The 19,085-nt window shown below is 34.9% G+C and overlaps 1 protein-coding gene across 2 annotated transcripts in view; it reads right to left on the minus strand.

Moving 5' to 3' along the window:
- Window positions 1-19,085, minus strand: part of LOC150107706 (ubiquitin-like modifier-activating enzyme 6) — a 701,981-nt gene that overhangs the window by 373,083 nt on the left and 309,813 nt on the right. For both annotated transcript variants that reach the window (XM_090391479.1, XM_090391480.1), the window contains exon 14: window positions 16,470-16,610. In XM_090391479.1, the coding sequence (XP_090247605.1) occupies window positions 16,470-16,610 (141 nt within the window). The remainder of the gene's footprint in view (window positions 1-16,469; window positions 16,611-19,085) is intronic.

Consider the following 19,085-nt stretch of genomic DNA (forward strand, 5'->3'; position numbering starts at 1 on the left):
TTACTTTGATTGTTATTTGTCATTTTACTTGAGATTATCTCCATTAAGATATAAAAATATCTTAATGGAGATAATCCATTAAGATATATGGAAATCAATATTAGATTATTTTATATTAAATAAAAAGACAACAAAATTTTCACCAGATGTTAGAGTTCACAGAGGATATGAAATAAGCAGTGACCACTTCCTTGTTAAAATAAAATTAAGATACCACCTAAATGGCTATAAGTAAAAAGAACAGAAAGAAAATTTGAAACATTTGTTTATAAAACTAGACTATTGAATGACACAAATGTAGAGTGGCTACATGAACAAAGAATTAACCAATATCTAGATAAAATAAAACAAAATAAAGAAAGAGAAATAGAATGGCTTAATATAAAAACGATACTAAATGCAGCAGCAAATGAAAGCTTAGGAAAGACCAAAAAATTCAATAACAGGAAAAAACTGAAGATCTGGGATGATACAATCAAAGAAATAATCAGAAAGAAAAAAGAAGCCTATCACAAATGGTTAAGCAGTAAAAGATTAGAAGATGAAATAGAATATAAAAGAATAAGCGCCATAGCTAAAAGAGAAGGTAGAAAAAGACATAGAGAATCATGGAACAAATTTGTTTCTAATTCAGAACATGATTTATATAAATAAGACCCAATGTATATAAGATTTTGAACCACTTAAATGCAGATACCAAAGAAAACATAAAATTAAACACTGAATTGAAATTAGAAGAATTTCTAAATTACTACGCAGAATTGTGAACAGACAAATATTTCAAAAAAGACAACTGGCAAACAATTAACGAAAATGAAAAGGAAATAACTAAAGAAGAATTAGAAATCAGCCTGAAAGAAACAAGAAACAGAAAATCACCTGAAGAAGATAAGCTAGGTACAGAACTATATAAATACACAGGAACAAGACTCAAAGAAAGACTCTTATTATTTTTAAATAAAATTTATTCAACTGGTATCCCCCCAATAGAATGGAAAAAAGCAATTGTGATTCCTATCTTTAAAAAAGGTAATAGAGATGACTCTAAAAACTATAGAGGTATCAGTATACTAAATTCCTGTTACAAAATATATAGCAGAATCTTAAATATTAAATTAATGAAATATTCTGAAAACTTTATTTTAGAAGTACAGAATAGATTTAGAAAAGGAAGATCACATACAGACCTGGCCTTTTGCCTAAAATTAATAATAGAAAAAAGAAGAGAATACAATTTAGAAACACATATTGCATTTATTGACTTTGAAAAAGCATTTGACAAAGTTAAAAGAAACATTATTTAACATATTAAAAGAAAGACAAATACCAAATAATATCCTAAAAGCTACTACAAGTATATATGAAAATAATCAAATACAAAATAAGATTAAATCACGAGCTATCATATACAAGAAACATAAACCAAGGGGTCCGACAGGGATGTTCCCTCTCAACAACACTTTTTAATATTTACTTAAATGAAATAATAATAAAATGGAATAAAAATTTACATCAAGGAATTAAACTTTCTCCTACAGTGAACTTAAACACTCTTCTTTTTGCCGACGACCAAATAATAATTACAAATTCTGAAGATAACTTACAGAAAGCTATTTTAGATCTAAATGAGATAGCCAAAGATTATGGTATGATAATATCAACAGAAAAATCAAAACCTATGGCCTTTAAAGGACAAGATCCAGCAAGAACTAAAATAGTAATAGATAACAAGATCTTAGAACTGGTGAATTCATTTAACTACCTAGGATGTATGATCGCATATGAAAATGAAAAAGATATAAACGTAAAAACTGCAAAGTATTTAAAAATAACAGGTGTAATTAACTCTATATTTAAACCAAACCTAGTTCAAAAACAAACCAGACTAAAAGTATACAATACATTAGCCCTACCAGTCTTAATGTATGGAAGCGAAATCTGGACAATAAAACAAAAAGGCAAAGATTAATAACAGCAAAAATGAAGTTTATGAGAAAAACTGCAAAGTATACCCTATTTGATCACAAAAGAAACGAAGAAATTATGAAAGAATTAAACCAAGAACCAGTAATAGAAAAAATTAAAAAATACAGTATAAACATAAATGGATGGAACACGTTTAAAGAATGAAAACAGAAAGATTACCAAAACAAGCCTTAAAGTACAAGCCATTAGAAAAAAGAAAACCACGACGCCCTCTTAAACGATTCAACGATGACTTCTAAGGCCGGAACAGGCCATCCTAGGCCTAAATCCTTGATACGCATGATGATAATGATGATGAAGATATTTTTATATTCCGAGTGTTTATTATTACACAAGAGTTCAATTCTGATTGGTGCAATGACTTTTAACTGTTTCTTTTAGAATCCAGAAAATTACTGACTAGACCAAATACACATTTGGTCTAGTCACACAAGAATATACACATTTAATAAAACAAAACAATATATACACTTTAAATAAAATAACATAACTACAAAATACTGGATCTAAGGCCTTCTAAATAAATCTACACTTGAAAGATTTTCTGATCCAAAAATATTAAAATCACCTATTCTCTGACTCATTCTATTACTGGATTGTTTAACATATACTTAATCATATCTACCAAGACCAAACACCTTGTTTTCAGAACAAAAATGTTCTTAGTCAGTTTCTTTGTATTAGGGCCTTTTCCGAAAATACGAACATTTTCTTCTTCTTTTTCCATGGATCCTTTTCCCCCCTTATGTAGCACACAATATCATTTCTCCTGTCTCAATGACAGGAGAAATGATATTGTGAAATCTCAATGACGTATAAATATTCTTACCTTTAGCAGTTCAATTTGATGCACAATTTACTAATTTTTTTTGTACCGGAGGAAAAAAGTTTCTTCTACTACTTCATAATCAACATATCTACATTGAGCTAATTCCATCACCCTTTCCAGTAGAAATAACAAATATATCCGGCATCCTTAAGATAGATGAAACTTTCCAATCACCGTTTCTTGAACATTCTTTTAGAGCATCGACTGCAATATCTTCTTTTATTTACTAATTACTTTTTGACAGTCTCAACTCCTCCAGTTTAAAGATTCACAGTTTTACTATTCCTTTTTTCAGAATCTACTATTAATATTCTTCCGACTGTCACATAAAACTAAATAAACTTCATAAGAACTAAATTCCTCTGGTCTGCATTCTTAAACCTCTATTAGCTATCTCTTGTTTTTCTCGTTACGTCGATATACCGAACGCTCTCTCTGTGTCAGCTGTCAATCACACATCAAACTCCCTGGTGAGCATGCACACTCCATGTAAAATGCCAAACGAGAAGTTACATATGGTAGCCATGCTGTTCAGGTTGGCCAAGTGGTTAGTGTATCCACTCTCCAGCCAAAAAGGCTGCGGGTTCGAATCCCACCATGTGACTGTCTGTGAAAATACTGGTGGTGGTGGTGGTGGGTGGTAGATGGCATTGGTGTAGTTGTAGTCAGTGGAGAGAGAGAGAGAGAGAGAGAGAGAGAGAGAGAGAGAGAGAGCTGTAGAGTAGGTACCCTCCCTCGATGAGTCTTTGGACTCCCTGGAGGTGTTTTATGTAATAATAATAGTAATAATAATGGCTGACATGTCTCCGTTAGCATAATGAGAATGTCTTTATAAAACAACACTTAATAATTTTAAACTACAATAAAATTTCTGAAAGTAACACAACTATCCAAATCCAGTAAGCACACAAATTTTTTAAATGCTTCACATTTCATTTACAAAATAACATCAATAACGGGCACATCGCGAGTGCCGACAATACGTGTTATGAAATCAAAACGAATAATGTACTAACATAAACAATTTATAAAAATATTCATAATATTAAATTATGATTATTTTTACAATACTATCAATGATGCCATCTGTTCGCTCATCTAATCATTCTAAGGACTCTTATATCTGTGGTCTCTATTCTTTGATCAAATTTCTAACCCACCTCTCAGATCCATAAATAAACCTGGTTTGAATACTCTTGTATATAGCTAGTTCAGTGTTTTAGAATTGCAAAGCTATCACACCAGCTTTATTAATTCTGATATCTATTTTCATATTTCATCATAAATTTCCTGATATGTACCCTCAAAGGGTGTTCAGAATATTATGACAGCAATACATGATTAAGTTTACATAATTATTAATCTCCTATTCACAATTTTCTTCCAAATTAGTCTATTACTCATCAGCACTCCAATATTGTCATATTTATTATTTCGTGTATCTAAGGCACTTCTGTTACTCTGAGTCTCTTTCCTGTCATCTGGGCATCAAAGACCTGTTTTGCTAATCTTTCCTCATACATTCTAGTTAAATCGCTATACCACTTAGATTAGATTAGCTCTGCTTACATATCTTGAATGATAACGACTCAAGTTCCTTTCTAATATCTTCATTTTTAATATGATTCTGCCATTGATGCCATCTATTCACTTCCCTAATTATTCTCAGATCCTTCTTATCTATGGTCTCTAGTCTTTGATAGAATGCTTTATTTCTAACCTGACTCTCAGATCCATAAATTAAAACTAGTTTGAACATCACCTTGTAAACTGCTAGTTTGGTGTTTTGGCTAATTTCTCTCTCTTATTCTATATAAATTTATTCAGCTGCTACCCACCATGCCAACTTTGCTATTTCCAAATGTAACTTGCCATCTAAACTAAAAACTGAATAAATAGATAAAATATTTCATTTGTTTTATAGGATCTCCATTCAGAATGCAGTTGATGTGTTTAATGTTTCTGCCTATTTTCATAGTTTTGGACTTTTTATTGCTGATGTTCATGCCAAATCTGTTACAGCTATAAAAAGACCAACATTATACAGAGCAATACATAGTCTATATTTAAGCTGTATGTTAAATCGGTTAGAGAATACTGGAGACTTCTGCTAAATGTGTTTAGGAATACATCATCTCCATAAAGCACAGTTAAGTTTGATATCTCCAATTCAAATATCACACCTAATGCCACTTTCTTTCATAATGTGATCCATATGGATAATAAATAAGAGTGGAGATAATGTGCATCCTTGTCTTACATCTGATTTTACATCAAACTATATTCCCTTCATTTCTAACTGTTGACTTACAACTTAAATATCGACTATGTATTGCTCTGTATAATGTTCCATTTACCTTGATTACCTTGATGGACCCGTGTTTCACTCAGGATTTCTCCATGAGTGCAGGTCACAAAGATGGCTCCAACGATCTCGATCTTGAGCCTCTCTCATCCATGTTATACCCACAGATTTCACTAGTGGATCTTCCCATCTTATAGGTGATCTTCTTGGTTTTCTCTTTATTCTTGCCAGTTGAGTATTCTATATGTCCATTTGTTATCCCTGAGTCTGGCTATGTGACCTGCCCATCTCATCTTGCTTTCATATATTTGTTGTTTCAAGGATACTTGCGACATAAAACTGAATGATATAATCACGTAATCACAAGAAAGATATTTATTTAACCAAATATTTCGGTCTGGAAATAGCAAACCATCGTCAGTGGTATTACAAGAATAGTTTAAAAAATACAAGCTAGAATACTAACAATAGATCGTTAAAATTAGAAAACGCCACGTGATATTATATCACTAAGTATGAAACGGAATATTTTGAAGAAGAAACATGATTGAATTTGCTATTTAAAAAAAAAAATAAAAAATAAAAAAAATAAAAAAATTAATTAATGAGTAATCGTGATTAGACTTTCCCAGATTTTTGATATAGATATACAGTCATTACGATTCAGGTTGGGACGATGGAGCAAGGCCTCCACGCTTTCCTTGAACAAACGTTCGAACCTATAAAGGGATCTATGTAAGAGGCGAGTCGTGGACCAAAGGATGCTGTGGTCAGTTTCAATCCCGTGTTGAGCCAATCCAGACTTTTCAGGTTTGTTGTGAAGAATGGATGATTGATGTTCTTGGATTCTTTTTTCAAGAGAACGTCCAGTTTGTCCAAAATAAGAGAGATCAAGTTGCACGGAATTTGATAAACTCCAGGAAGAGATAAAGTTGAGCGTTTGTCTTTAGGAGAAGGAAAATGAGAAGATAATTTGTTAATAGGTGAATATGTAGTTGTTAAATCATATTTCTTTAAAATTCTTGCGATAGGTTCTGAAATACCGGAGATATAAGGAATAGGCACTCGACGCATTGAAACTTTGTTGTCTTGTGGAGGTATAAGAATTGAGAAGACGTTGAGTACTTTTTTCAGAAAAGCCATTGAGTTTCATGTGTTGTTGGATAGTAGAAAGTTCTTTCTGTAGATAATCAAAAGTAGAACAATTAGTTTTGGCTCTTCTGATGAGGCATTTTATAATTCCTGTTTTTTGACATGGATGATGGGCTGATTTTTTAAGAATATAACGACCTGTGAATGTTGGTTTCCTGTATACTGTAGTTGTAAGAATATTTGAAGGTGATCGGATGAGGAGAACGTCTAAAAAAGATAACTGGTTGTTTTCTTCTTTCACTCAACTTTATCTCTTCCTGGAGTTTATCAAATTCCATGCAACTGTGATCTCTCTTATTTTGGACAAACTGGACGTTCTCTTGAAAAAAGAATCCAAGAACATCAATCATCCATTCTTCATAACAAACCTGAAAAGTCTGGATTGGCTCAGCATGGGATTGAAACTGACCACAGCATCCTTTGGTCCAGGACTCGCCTCTTACATAGATCCCGTTATAGGTTCGAACGTTTGTTCAAGGAAAGCGTGGAGGCCTTGCTCCATCGTCCCAACCTGAATCGTAATGACTGTATATCTATATCAAAAATCTGGGAAAGTTTAATCAAGATTACTCTTTTTTTTTTTTTTTAAATAGCAAATTCAATCATGTTTCTACTTCAAAATATTCCGTTTCATACTTAGTGATATAACATCATGCGCCGTTTTCTAATTTTAACGATCTATTGTTAGTATTCTAGCTCGTATTTTTTAAACTATTCTTGTAATACTACTGATGATGGTCTGCTATTTCCAGACCGAAATATTTAGCTAAATAAATATCTTTCTTGTGATTACATCATTTGCTTTCATATACTGCAATTACCACATCTTTTATGCCTGATCTCTTTCTTAGTTCCGTGTTTCTAACATGTTCCATTCTGCTGATGTTACAAATCCTGCGTTCTATTGCACGCTGAGTTATTCTGGGAGTCTCTTCTTCTTTTCTTGTCATGTTCCATGTTTCTGATCCATATGTGAGTGATAGTAGAATATCACTATTAAATAGTTTTGCCTTCAGAGAGATGTCAAGATTTGGATCAGTAAGTGTTTCTTTTAGTCTGTTGAATGATAGCCATGCAGCTTTCTTTCTTTTGCTAGTTCTTCAGATAAATCGTTATTCATTTTTATTGTTTGTCCTAAGTACTTGTATGAGTCAACTTGTTCTATAGGAATGTTATCAATACATAGGTGACTGTCACTTGTGTGTAGATGTTTTTGATCCATTTTGTTTTTTCTAGATTCATTTCTAAGCCTATCTTACTGCTGTTTGTGTATACTTTTTCACCCATTTCTTCTAGGTCTTTTGGGTTGTGGGATATCAGTACTAGATCATTGGCAAACATAAGAATTTGTAGCTTTTCACCATCTATGCTTATTCCTCCGTTTAGGTCTATTTTTATCAGAATGTATTCTAAAGTGCTGGTAAATAGATTTGGGGAGATCACGTCGCCTTCGCAGACCCCTCTCTTTATATCTATATTTATAGGTTGATCAAATAGGGTTATGTGTGTGGTCTGATTTTTGTTAATTTCTTTGATCATGTGGATATAAGTAGGATCTACATTTATTTCCAGTAAGGCACTGATGACTGCATTGTGTTCTATGGTATCAAATGCTTTTTTTTTTTTTAAATCAATAAAGAGGAAACAGATGGATTCGGTATTCTCTGCATTTTTCTGTTAGTTGTGAAATGACCTGGATATGATCTATTGTGGAGAAGCCTCTTCTGAATCCTGCCTGCTCTCTGCTGGAGTTGTCTTCTAGAGTGTTTTGGATTCTGTTCAGTATTACTCTGTTCATGATCTTATATATGTGAGAGAGTAGACAGACTGGACGAGTTTTTTATGTCTTCCTTGTTCCCTTTTTTGAATAGAAGTATGGTTTTTGAAGTTTTCCATTCCTCTGGAATCTTTCTTTCTTTGAAGTACCACGTGAATCTGGCAGCCAAGGCTTTGAAAATAATTGGTCCACCTTGTTGGATTTCTTCAGCCTTAACATGATCAAGTCCTGAGGCTTTTCCTTGACTCATTTTCTTAAGGGCATGTTCTATGTCTTCTGGAAGTACATCTGGTATATTGCTTGGTTTTGGAATGATAGGTTCTGAAACTTGGCACTTAGTTGCATAGAGATCATTATAAAAATTCTGCACAATTTCTTCTATCCTTTTTCTATTAGTATGTTTTTCTTCATTTTGATCTGAAAAGCAGATGGAATTGGCTGTTTAAAATTTAAGTCTTTCTCTATTTTTTTCAGGCTGGTTTTTGCCTGCATTGCTTCTCTTAATTTTTGTATCCTGAACGCTTTGTAGTCTTCTGGAATTCTTTTCCTTAGTAATTTACAGATAATTTTGTATTCTAGAAAATTTTCTTCAGATTTCTTCAGTTCTTTTCTCTTTTTCAGTAGTTCTAGAGTTTGAGGTGAGAGTCGTTCTCTTTTTTTTGTTTCACAGGAATTTCTGATTTTTTCTTGCACTCGTTGAATTTATTAATAAAGTCAACGTAGTCGTCATTTATGTAACAGTTTTTAATAGTCCATGCGGTCTCTTCTATGTACTTCCTGAATTTGTGGTAGTCTATTTGTTTGGGTTGTCTTTTATGGTTTGATGTTGCCTGATATGTTGTTCTTTTTTTGTGGTCTATTCTTATAATGGCTCTGAGGAGTCTGTGGTCAGAATCTATGTTGAAGTATGTTTCGCCTATTGTACCAACATTTTGTACCAGTCTTTTAGTCTGTTAAAATGTAGTCAATTTCATTTTTTGTGTCTCCATTCGGTGATTGCCAAGTCCATCTTCTTCCTAGGCGTTTGCTGAAAAAAGTGTTCATGATAAAGAGTTACAATTATATGGGGTAAATGGAACATTTACCCCATATAATTGTAATGTTTCAAAAAGCTTTTCACTGGGCACCTTGTCCTATGCTTTTTCCAGATCTACAAAACTTAAGTACAGACCTTTGTCATATTCCCATGATTTCTCAACTATTTGTCATAAAGTGAAAATCTGATCATTTCCTTGAATGATCTGAGGTTGCTCAAATAAATTCTCTACCCTTGAAGACAAGGATAGAAAAATCTCACCACATGCTTCACTGGCTGAATCAATTAAAATTTTCTCTAGGGTCTGCTAATAAAATGCCAAGGTTTGGTTTTTGTTTATAAATTCTTTCATTTTCTTGAATAATATTTGTGTTTCAGTCTACAGTTAACCTGTGAAGTATACTGCTATCCAACTTTGATTCATTTTAAACTTCTTACACACTTTTCTTTTCAATATGATATTCTATTTTATCTTTTTATCTTCACAACTAAATGGTGATCACATCAAAGTTCAAATCTGCAATATATTTGTGTCCTGAATTGCATTTCTAAATGTTTGGTAATAATTTCTACTTTGCTATTCAGATCTCCAACAAGAACCAACTTCTCTCTCTCACGCTCTCTCTCTCTCACACACACAGTAATCCCTCAACTTGTGTCAGGGTTCCATTCCATCCGGCAGGACGTAAATCTGTTCAGACGTAAGTCAATACATTAAATCAACAGAGTTATGGGGTTAAGGACTAAATTTAAATTACAGTAATAAGTATACTGTAATTTAAAATTTTAAACCTTATTATAAAACTGTAGTGTGCATTACTGCCACTATAAAACAGGAGAATAATCACCGAAATCTTCCTCCACAATCACATCTTCGTTACCTTCCCTATTGGAAGGATGAGACTGCAGCTCTTCTGGTGTAACCTTTGTTTTTTGATGAAAATGTCGAATGTGCTTTGCTTATTTCTCTTCTTCTTTTCATCATAAATTTGTTTATAGGGCAAATGCATCATGTACTTTCCTTTCTACTAATAAGTAGCATTCAACATTTGGGTCCATGTCTTCAACCATTTTGAGAACATCGCTCACTGCAGAGAACATTTCTGCAAGGACTTCACTGTGAATTGTTTAACTACCTCTTCTTGTTTCTCTTTTTCCTCTTCCTTTTCTTGTTCTGCCTTTTCTGCAAAATGTTGTTCCTCCAATTTGACCAATTCTTCATTGGTCAACTCTTCAGGAGCACTTTCTATGAGTTGAACTATGTCGTCATCATCACTTCGAGATTCAGATTGTTTGCTAAGCCCACTATTTCTTCACTCAATTTGCAAAGGTCTTCATTTTTTTCAAAACTTCCAAAATCGTGCACAAACCTTTTCAATGTCTTTTTGCATATGCCACTCATACATTGAGAAATCACTTCGTCCCAAACTACAGCAATATTTTCAATAGCATGATAAATATTGATTGTCATGTACCTCATGCTTTCCAGAATTACATGAGAGTCTGGTCGTTTCCTTCAGTAGCAGAAATGGCTTGTGAAAAAGTTCTCCGTAGATAATAAGCCTTAAACACTACAAGAACTCCCTGATCCATCAGTTGGATTAATGAAGTAGTGTTTGGAGGGAGGAAACATGACCTTGAAGTTGGTGAAGATCACCAATATGAGCTGGGGCATTATCTAGAATTAATAAAATTTTAAATTCTACGTTTTCTTTCACACAATAGCTTTCCATTCACTCGCATAACAGTTGCTTAAGGCATCCGAGAACAATTTTTGAGTCATCCACGACTTCTTATATCTCCGCTAATGAACTGGAAGGGTATGCTTCCTGATGTTTTTCAAGGCTCATGGATTCTCAGTGTGTCATATCACAAATGGTTTCAGTTTATATCCAGCCACATTACCCCATAAGAGAATTGTAACACGGTCTTTAAGTGCTGTTGAAACCAGGGATAGATTTTAGCTTTTTGAGGATGAATTGTCAGTTTAGGCATTTTTTTCCAAAACAAGGAGGTTTCATCCATATTAAATATTTTCTGTGGCAAATAATTTTCCTCCATAATAATTTTATCCAATTTCTCAACAAACTCCTTGGCAGCCTTCTCATCGGAACTTGCAGATTCACCATACATTTTCACATTATGAAGTACAAAACACTGCTTGAAACTCATGAACCAACCAGAAGAAGAGTTGAATTCGTAGTCATAATCGGGTCCTGCTTTTTTTCTTCAACATGCTGAAGAGACTTAGTGCCTTAGCGGTTATGGTCATAGTACTAAGAAGTATGCACTTTTGGTTCAGGTCCTCTATGCATGATGGAAATAGTTTTTCCAATCACCAATAGGACAAGGTCCTATTGGTGATTGGAAAATTCGTCACTATCATTGAACTTGCAGCTCCGTTTCAAGATGAATTGCTCACCTTTTTCTGTGTTTCTTCACTAGGTTTTTTTTTAAGTGGGCGTGTAGGAGCCATGTTGCACAAAATATCGTGAGATATTTAACAATAAATACACAAATAACCCATTTTTCAAACACAAATTCAACAGAGGAACTGTTGAAGCCACATGCTGGCTGCCAAAGGAGGTTGCTGCTGAATGCACTGTTGCCACTGCATTGTTGCATGATGTATCGTTGCTAAATAAAAACATTTTCACTTTACACTCGCTTGTGTCTTGTTCGAAAGTATAGTCGAAAATATTATTTATTCCATTATGGGATCACAGATGTATCTTCAAACAGACGCAACTCGAATGGACGTAAGTCGAGGGATGACTGAGTACATATACACACGAGAGTGGTCTGAAAAGTTCTCGGCCTAACAATGAAAAAACAAATAATTTCAAAATTATTTTTATTTTTCAACATAATCTCCCTTAAGACTAATACATTTATTCCAGCGATGCTCCAGCATCATTATCCCGTCGCTGTAGTGGAACCACTCTACAGCTGCAATCACCTCTTGATTCAAAGAAAACGCTGGCCAGTGAGGTAGAGTTTTAGTTTTGGGAAGAGATAGAAGTCAGAGGGAGCCAAATTGGAATAGGGTGGATGTTCCAACAATTCATAGTTCAGATCCTTTAATTTTCCCATTGCCAAAAACACCTTTGTGGGAAGCTGCTTTGTCCTGATGAAAGATGATTTTTTTCTGCAAACCAGGTCTTTTCTCACGAATTTTTTTCATCTAGTCTGGTTAAAAGATCTGAATAATATTCCCCAGTTATTGTTTTACACTTTTCAAGTTAATTAATAAACAAAATGCCTTTAGCATTCCAAAACACCAATGCCCATGATGATGGAACCGATCTTCAGTACCAAAGAACTTTGTGTTCTTTGTACTGAAGAACCGGCTTCTGTCCATTTTGACTGCTGTTTGGATTCTCGTGTGTAATGGTGAATCGAAGTCTCATCCATAGTAATAAATCAGTGTTTTATTCTTGTTAAAACGCTCCAAGCACTGTTCAGAGATTTTCATGCAAGTACGTTTTTGATCTGTGCGGCACCCATCTTGTGCAAAGCTTTTTCATTTGCAATTCTTCATGCAAAAGGTATCCTACACATTCTTTTGCAATGCCTATAGTCTCAGCAATTTCATGCACTTTGACTCGCTGTTCATCCAATACTATATTGTGCACATTTCTGGTGTTTACACTTTTTGGATGTCCTTCATGTGAATCATCTTCAAGGCTGGTACGGCCATGTTTAAACTCAGCAGCCCATTTCTTAATTGTCGAAAACAAAGGAGTAGAGTATCCATAAACTTTTATGAACTTCGAATGAATTTCTTTTGGCCTTCTTTTACAAAGAATTTTATAACGACACTTAATTTTATCCATTTCAAGGGATACAGATAACACTTTTGCTTCAGACCGCTGTATAAAATGAACTACTTTATAGAATGACTTGCAATTTCACATGGATGGTTATGACAGACGTACCAACTTAGAAAAAAAAAAAAAAAATCTTGCCGATAGCATTGCCATATATGGTCGAGGCTGAGAACTTTTCAGACCACCCTTATATATCTGATCCGCACATGAAAGGTCACTAGACCTATAGCACATTAGTGGATTGAATGGGAAAGAGGAATAACAGAAAAAAAGGAGGTATCTGGGAGAGACTGTTCCAAAGGACAGACATAGATGGGATTAAGGAGGAGGCAGTAAAGTTGGTTCAGTGTGTTTCAAGATGGACTGTAAAAGGGTGTTGATTAGCAGTGGCTCTTGTTTTAATGATTTTAGAGGAGAGTGGAGGAATAATAGTGGCCAATTCCGATGGAAGTATCTGTAGAAGAGGCACAAGACAGAAACTGAGAGAGAGGGATAATTAATTAGCCAAGTTATTCTGGACAGAATCAAGCAATCTTAGAGAGGATTTTGGTTCTCCACCACAAATATGGGAGCAATATTCTATGGCTGGGTGGATTTGGGCTTTGTATAGAGTTACCAGTTGTGAAGGTGTGACGAATTTTTTGTGTGAAAAAGTACACCAAGTTTTTTGTGGCTGCAGAAGCTATAATTGAAATGTGGTTGTGCCAGTAAAGATCTGTGCAGGTCAGTCCAAGTAGTGAAATCTGATTGTGTTTGGAGATCTCAGTTACTGAAGATAAGGAGAAGGGATGTGAGCTCTTTCTTGTGAGAGATCGGACATAACTGAGTTTTGGTGGCATTGAAGCTTACAAGGCTGTCCTTGCCCCACTGGGATATAACTAGGAGATCTGAATTCAGGTCACTGGTCATGGTAGATCTTGAAGATTCTAATACTTGAGCACCGCAAGGTTTGTCAAATGAAAAGAAGGGATGGAGTGTACTATCATCAGCGAAGTTATGGATAATTTGAAGTCTGAAAGAGCAGGTAATTTATATACAAGAGGAAGAGAGTGGGTGAAAGAACAGAAACCTGGGCTACATCTGCATTGGGAAGAAAATCAGAGGAGAGTAAACCATCCACCATTATATGTAGTGAGCAACCAGTAAGAAAGTTGACAATCCAGTTGCAGAGTGAGGAAGGCAGACCATAGGATCATAGTTTGTTAAGCAGGCCCCTGTGCCAAACCCAATCAAATGCCTTTGAAATGTAGATGACAACCACATGAATTTCTTTTCTCCATGATCAGCTGCAGATTGCAAGTGGTAGAATCCATATTGCTGGTCACTGATTAGTTGGTATGACTCTAGGTGATTCAAGAGTTGGTTGTTGATAACCTTCTCCATAATTTTAGAAATAATAGAAGTGAGAGCAATTGGACATTAGTTCATTGGTTGACTTTTATCACCTTTCTTTGGGATGGTCTCGATGTGGACCTGCTTCCATGTTGTAGGATAGATGCCAGTTGAAATAGGATAGGTTGAAGAGGCAATACAGGATGGATATTTGTTCTGGCGCACAATTTTTTAACACGATAGGTGGAATACCATCAGTACCAGGTGACTTGCTTGTGTTCAGGTTAATGAGGATTCTTTAGATTTCTTTTTGTCAGAAGACTATGGGTGACATGAAGGGAGCCATTCTTGGTAGTGTGGAGGGAACTTTGCCCAGGTTATCAATGCAAAAATTTGAAGAGAAGAGTGATGACAATTAGTTAGCCTTGTCTTTAGATGAGATAACTGCAGTACCATCCAGTTGTGAGATAGTGGTCAATAACTAGGTGGGCAGAAGGTGTCCCCAGAGGCATTGGCAAGGGACTAGAAGCAAAGACTGCCATTTACACAGGAGGCAAGTTTGCAGTATTTATCCCTTTTGAAGTCTAACTTGAACTTAGTGATGATTCTTTTACAATGGTTGTGAGCTGCAGTGTAGGCAAAGTGGGCAGCTGGAATTTTGGTCTTGAGTCATTCATGGTAATCATAGGTTTTTTTTTTTTTCCTTTTACAGCATTGGTACACTTTTTTGATGGTGTGCCAATGCTGTAAATCAGATCTTTGTTTAAGAAGGATCTTGTATGTGTGTATGTGTGTCAACTTTCTTCTCTAATATCTAAAAAATTCCTCCACTTCTTCTATAGTAGAACCTTCTATGGGTCCATAGGCACTAATAATTGTCATTATCCAGTTCCTCATATTTAGTGATGATAGGACAGCTACTCCTTTTCTGTGGAAAAGGAGTAGCTGTAGTATCAGAACTAAATATTAATATTACATCTTATATTATTTGCTCAGAAAAATCTTGCCTGTTTTGTCTTCAATGCTTTGGTTACACCTATTATGTCCCTCTAGTATTTACCCATTTCTTCTGGCATTTACATTTCTTTTTCATTTATGATGCCAATCTTGAGCTATGCTAATGTTGAGTTTGGATTTGTTCCAATAGCTGTTCACCCTGGTTCCCAGACAAAAACAACATGGGGCCTTATTTAACTGGCCGAAACCTCAGTAAACATGAAATTCTATCATGTTGATCCATCATAGTTTTTAGTTTAAGCTAATAAGAATACAATTTGGTCAGCTAAATCCCAAGCAGCAGTCCATCCACATTCGTTCAGTATCCAGGTAGATGCCTACTAAATGTATGCACCAGAGAAGATGGGTATTGGACACTAGGTCAAAAGCCATAGCTGTTTTCCTCATTCATAAAAGGCTATGTGGAGGTCTCCCAGCTATCCCAGCTGAATAATTTCTAGTATTTAAAGTTAAAGAACAAATTCTTAAGGATATGGAATATAACCAGTTCCAAAACAATTACTGATATACAGTATCTTATAAGAGAGATGATATTTAAGTTAAGGGGATAATAAATCCCTCATTATTTTAAACCGGGTACGAAACTCAAAGATCGAAATCTAAGAGTATATGTAAGTTCGGTTCACTTAAACCTTGATATTTCCAGGTCTACCTACTCACTGATGAGATCTCAATAAAGGTCGAAACTGGTCTGGGTAGTGACCTCTCCTCATAATGTAAAACAGTAATACATCTCCTAGGAGCTGTGTTTTACATTATGAGAAAATATTAAGGATAGTGACGGAGCTTGTTCCACCTTTGACATGAGTTACCCTAGTGTTGTACTACCCAAGTGATGACTTACGCTTGGACTCACCGATAGTTCTTCAGCATGAAACTCTTAGATTTTGATCTCTGAGTTTCATATTCAGTTTTAAAATAATGAGGGATTTATTATCCCCTTAACTTAATTTACGCCGTCGGAAAAAAACAGCCTCCTGGCTCTTTATCGTAGAGTTGATTTTTTTTTATTATTTATTGATTAGATTGCTACTAATGAAGAACCAAATGACAGCTTATATATTAATACACATTAAGAAAATTGCAATTAGCATTATCTGCTTAATAGAATGTTTAAAAGAAATAGCAACTTAGACTAAAAGGTATTTACAAATTCACAAATTAGGCTAAATGGTATTTGCTGTGCTCTAAACGTGCATGCTTACCCACTGTTTAAGAGGAGAGAATTTACCAGTAACAGCTTTTATTGCTTCTTGTGCTGCAACACCACCCAAGAAACATACAAGAGGATAGAACTGCCCTTGTGCAGTACAGGATAATAGAGTAATCAATTCTGCATCAAGAGACTACAGCAAAATAATAATAATAATAATTTAATAAAAAATCAACATAAATTATTTATGAATTTTTAAATTAGAGAACTAAAAATTTATAAACAAACCTTAACTTTTGCAAGCTCACAAAAAAATATTACAATCAAAGTTTATTTTTATATTAAAGGTGTATGAGGATGAGGCATTAGAGCTGTTGCACAAACTAAATAAGAATAAGGACCGATGGGATATTAGAATGTGTGCTAAAAGAGTGTTCAGCTGAACTGGCTATTCCTTTCATGAGGCTGTTTAATATGAGTTTAACAGGGAAGATTCTGCAGGAATGGAAAGAATGTATGGTAATTTCATTGCACCAGGGTGGGACAAAGACTGATGTATTCAACTATCAACCAATTAGTATCTCAGGAGTGGCGGTGAAGATTTTTGGAAAAATTGGTTAGAGCTCACATTCAGAAATGGATTGACATGAATCTCTATTTTGCAATGAGCAACATGGGTTTACTAAGGGAAGGTCATGTTTTAGCAACTTGCTCACCTTCTACAACAATGTTACTATTGAACTAGACAAGAATGAATACACCATTTGTCCTAGCAAATTCCAAAAGACAAAATACAGCATGGTAGACTGTTGCATATATCGGAGAACATTGGTTTGGATTATAGAATATTAGCATGGATAAGAGGATGGCTGGCTAACTGACAGATATCAAAAAGTGGTATAGTATATGGGGGATCCTTGTGGTAACCAGTGGTGTACCAGAAGGATCAGTGCTTGGTCCACTGTTATTCAATCTATACATTAATGATATTGGGAAAGATTTGACAAGAGACATATAGCTATTTGTTGATGATGCAAAAATAGGTAGGGTAATCAGGAATTCTGCTGATATGCTGATATTGCATATCAGCATATCTTGATAAGACCTCACTTGGACTATTGTGTGCAGGTCTGGTCTCCTAGTTTCCATTATGATTTTGATATATTGGAAAGAGTGCAAAGGAGAGTGTTAAAAATGATAGTGTTAAAGGAGAGTGTTAAAAATGATATCAGGATTATGGAATACTGATTATGAAAACAGATTGAAAATTTACAGACTGCAGACACTAGCAAACAGGAGAAAGAGGGGGTGATATGATAGAGACTTACAAACTTCTGAAAGGGTCATACAGAATTCCAACTGATGGAATTTTTCAACTTATGGAGGGTGGGGAAGGGACGAGAGGGCATCCTTGGAAGCTGAGAATGAAGGCCGCTAGGAAGGGTGTGAGGGCTAGATTTTTCTCTCAGAGGGTGGTGCATGATTGGAATGGATTGCCAATCGATGTTGTGAGTGCAAGCAGTGTGAATGAATTCAAGAATAAGTATGATAGCTGGTGCATGTAGTATATGACCTTCCTTGATGAGTTCCTCTCTCCCTGGAGGTCTCTCTTAATAATCTCATCTTCCTTATATCCTCTTTTACCTTGCAGTGTCAACCATGCCTGTTTAAACATGCATGGCAATAATTCAGCTTTGCATTGTGGATCGAAGGCAGATTCTTGCTCATCTAGTCAAAGCTACCTTGGCTTGCTCAGTTGTGGGAGCTTCCAGGTCCTTGCTGCAGTGCTGTGATTTCATGTGCGTGCATAGCCATTTCTGCTCCCTTCACATCGTCTCACTTTGTTGCTTAAACACATGCCATATACAGTCAACGTGGTTCTAGCCAGTGAGCTTCAGTCAGCATTTACAAGTGTGCATGTTGCTTGGGAAAATTAAGTTACAACCAACTTTTTATGACGATGCTATTGACCAGTTCATAATGAAGAACCGTAGGGTAGAATTTGTATTCAAGTAGCTAAATTGAAAAAGATAGAATATCATTTGTAAAATAAATGTTGTATTTGTATGGTTAAATGTACATAAATTTCTAAATATATACCATATTTTTTGGACGATAAGACGCGCCCCAAATTTATGAGACAATTTTTAGAAAAAAATATTTATTATATAAAGATATTTACAAATTCTTACTTAATTTTTATTTATTGTTACAATCATTTGTATTAGCAATAGTCAGTTCATCTTCACTCTCGGTACTATCACTTGTCTCGTTAATGTCACCGTTCGTATTACTTTCGTCTGAACTATTGTTGTCGCTCCCTTCAAAAACTGCACCATCTTCAGTACCATCCATCGCATTACTTATCCCGCATTTCTTAAATGACTTTATAATTGCCTCTTCTTTCACAGCATCCCATGAATTTTTCACCCAGGTACATACTTCTGAAATTGTTGGCTGTTTCATATGTCCTGTTGCTGAAACATCATGATTTGGCTTTGCCATCCATTTGTTCCACTCTTCCTGCATAAAAATTTTGAGTGGTTTATTAATAGGTCCATCCAAGGGTTGTAATTGACTTGTAAGACCTCCAGGAATGACAGCTAATTCTGTATTCATTTCTTTTAAAAGCTTCTTTGTTGATTCTGTTTTATGTGCTCTGAACTGA

The sequence above is a fragment of the Typopeltis vanoorti genome, chromosome 4 (genome assembly GCF_054136105.1).
Source record: "Typopeltis vanoorti isolate ZY-2024b chromosome 4, IOZ_Tvanoo_1.0, whole genome shotgun sequence".
NCBI classification, from domain to species: domain Eukaryota; kingdom Metazoa; phylum Arthropoda; class Arachnida; order Uropygi; family Thelyphonidae; genus Typopeltis; species Typopeltis vanoorti.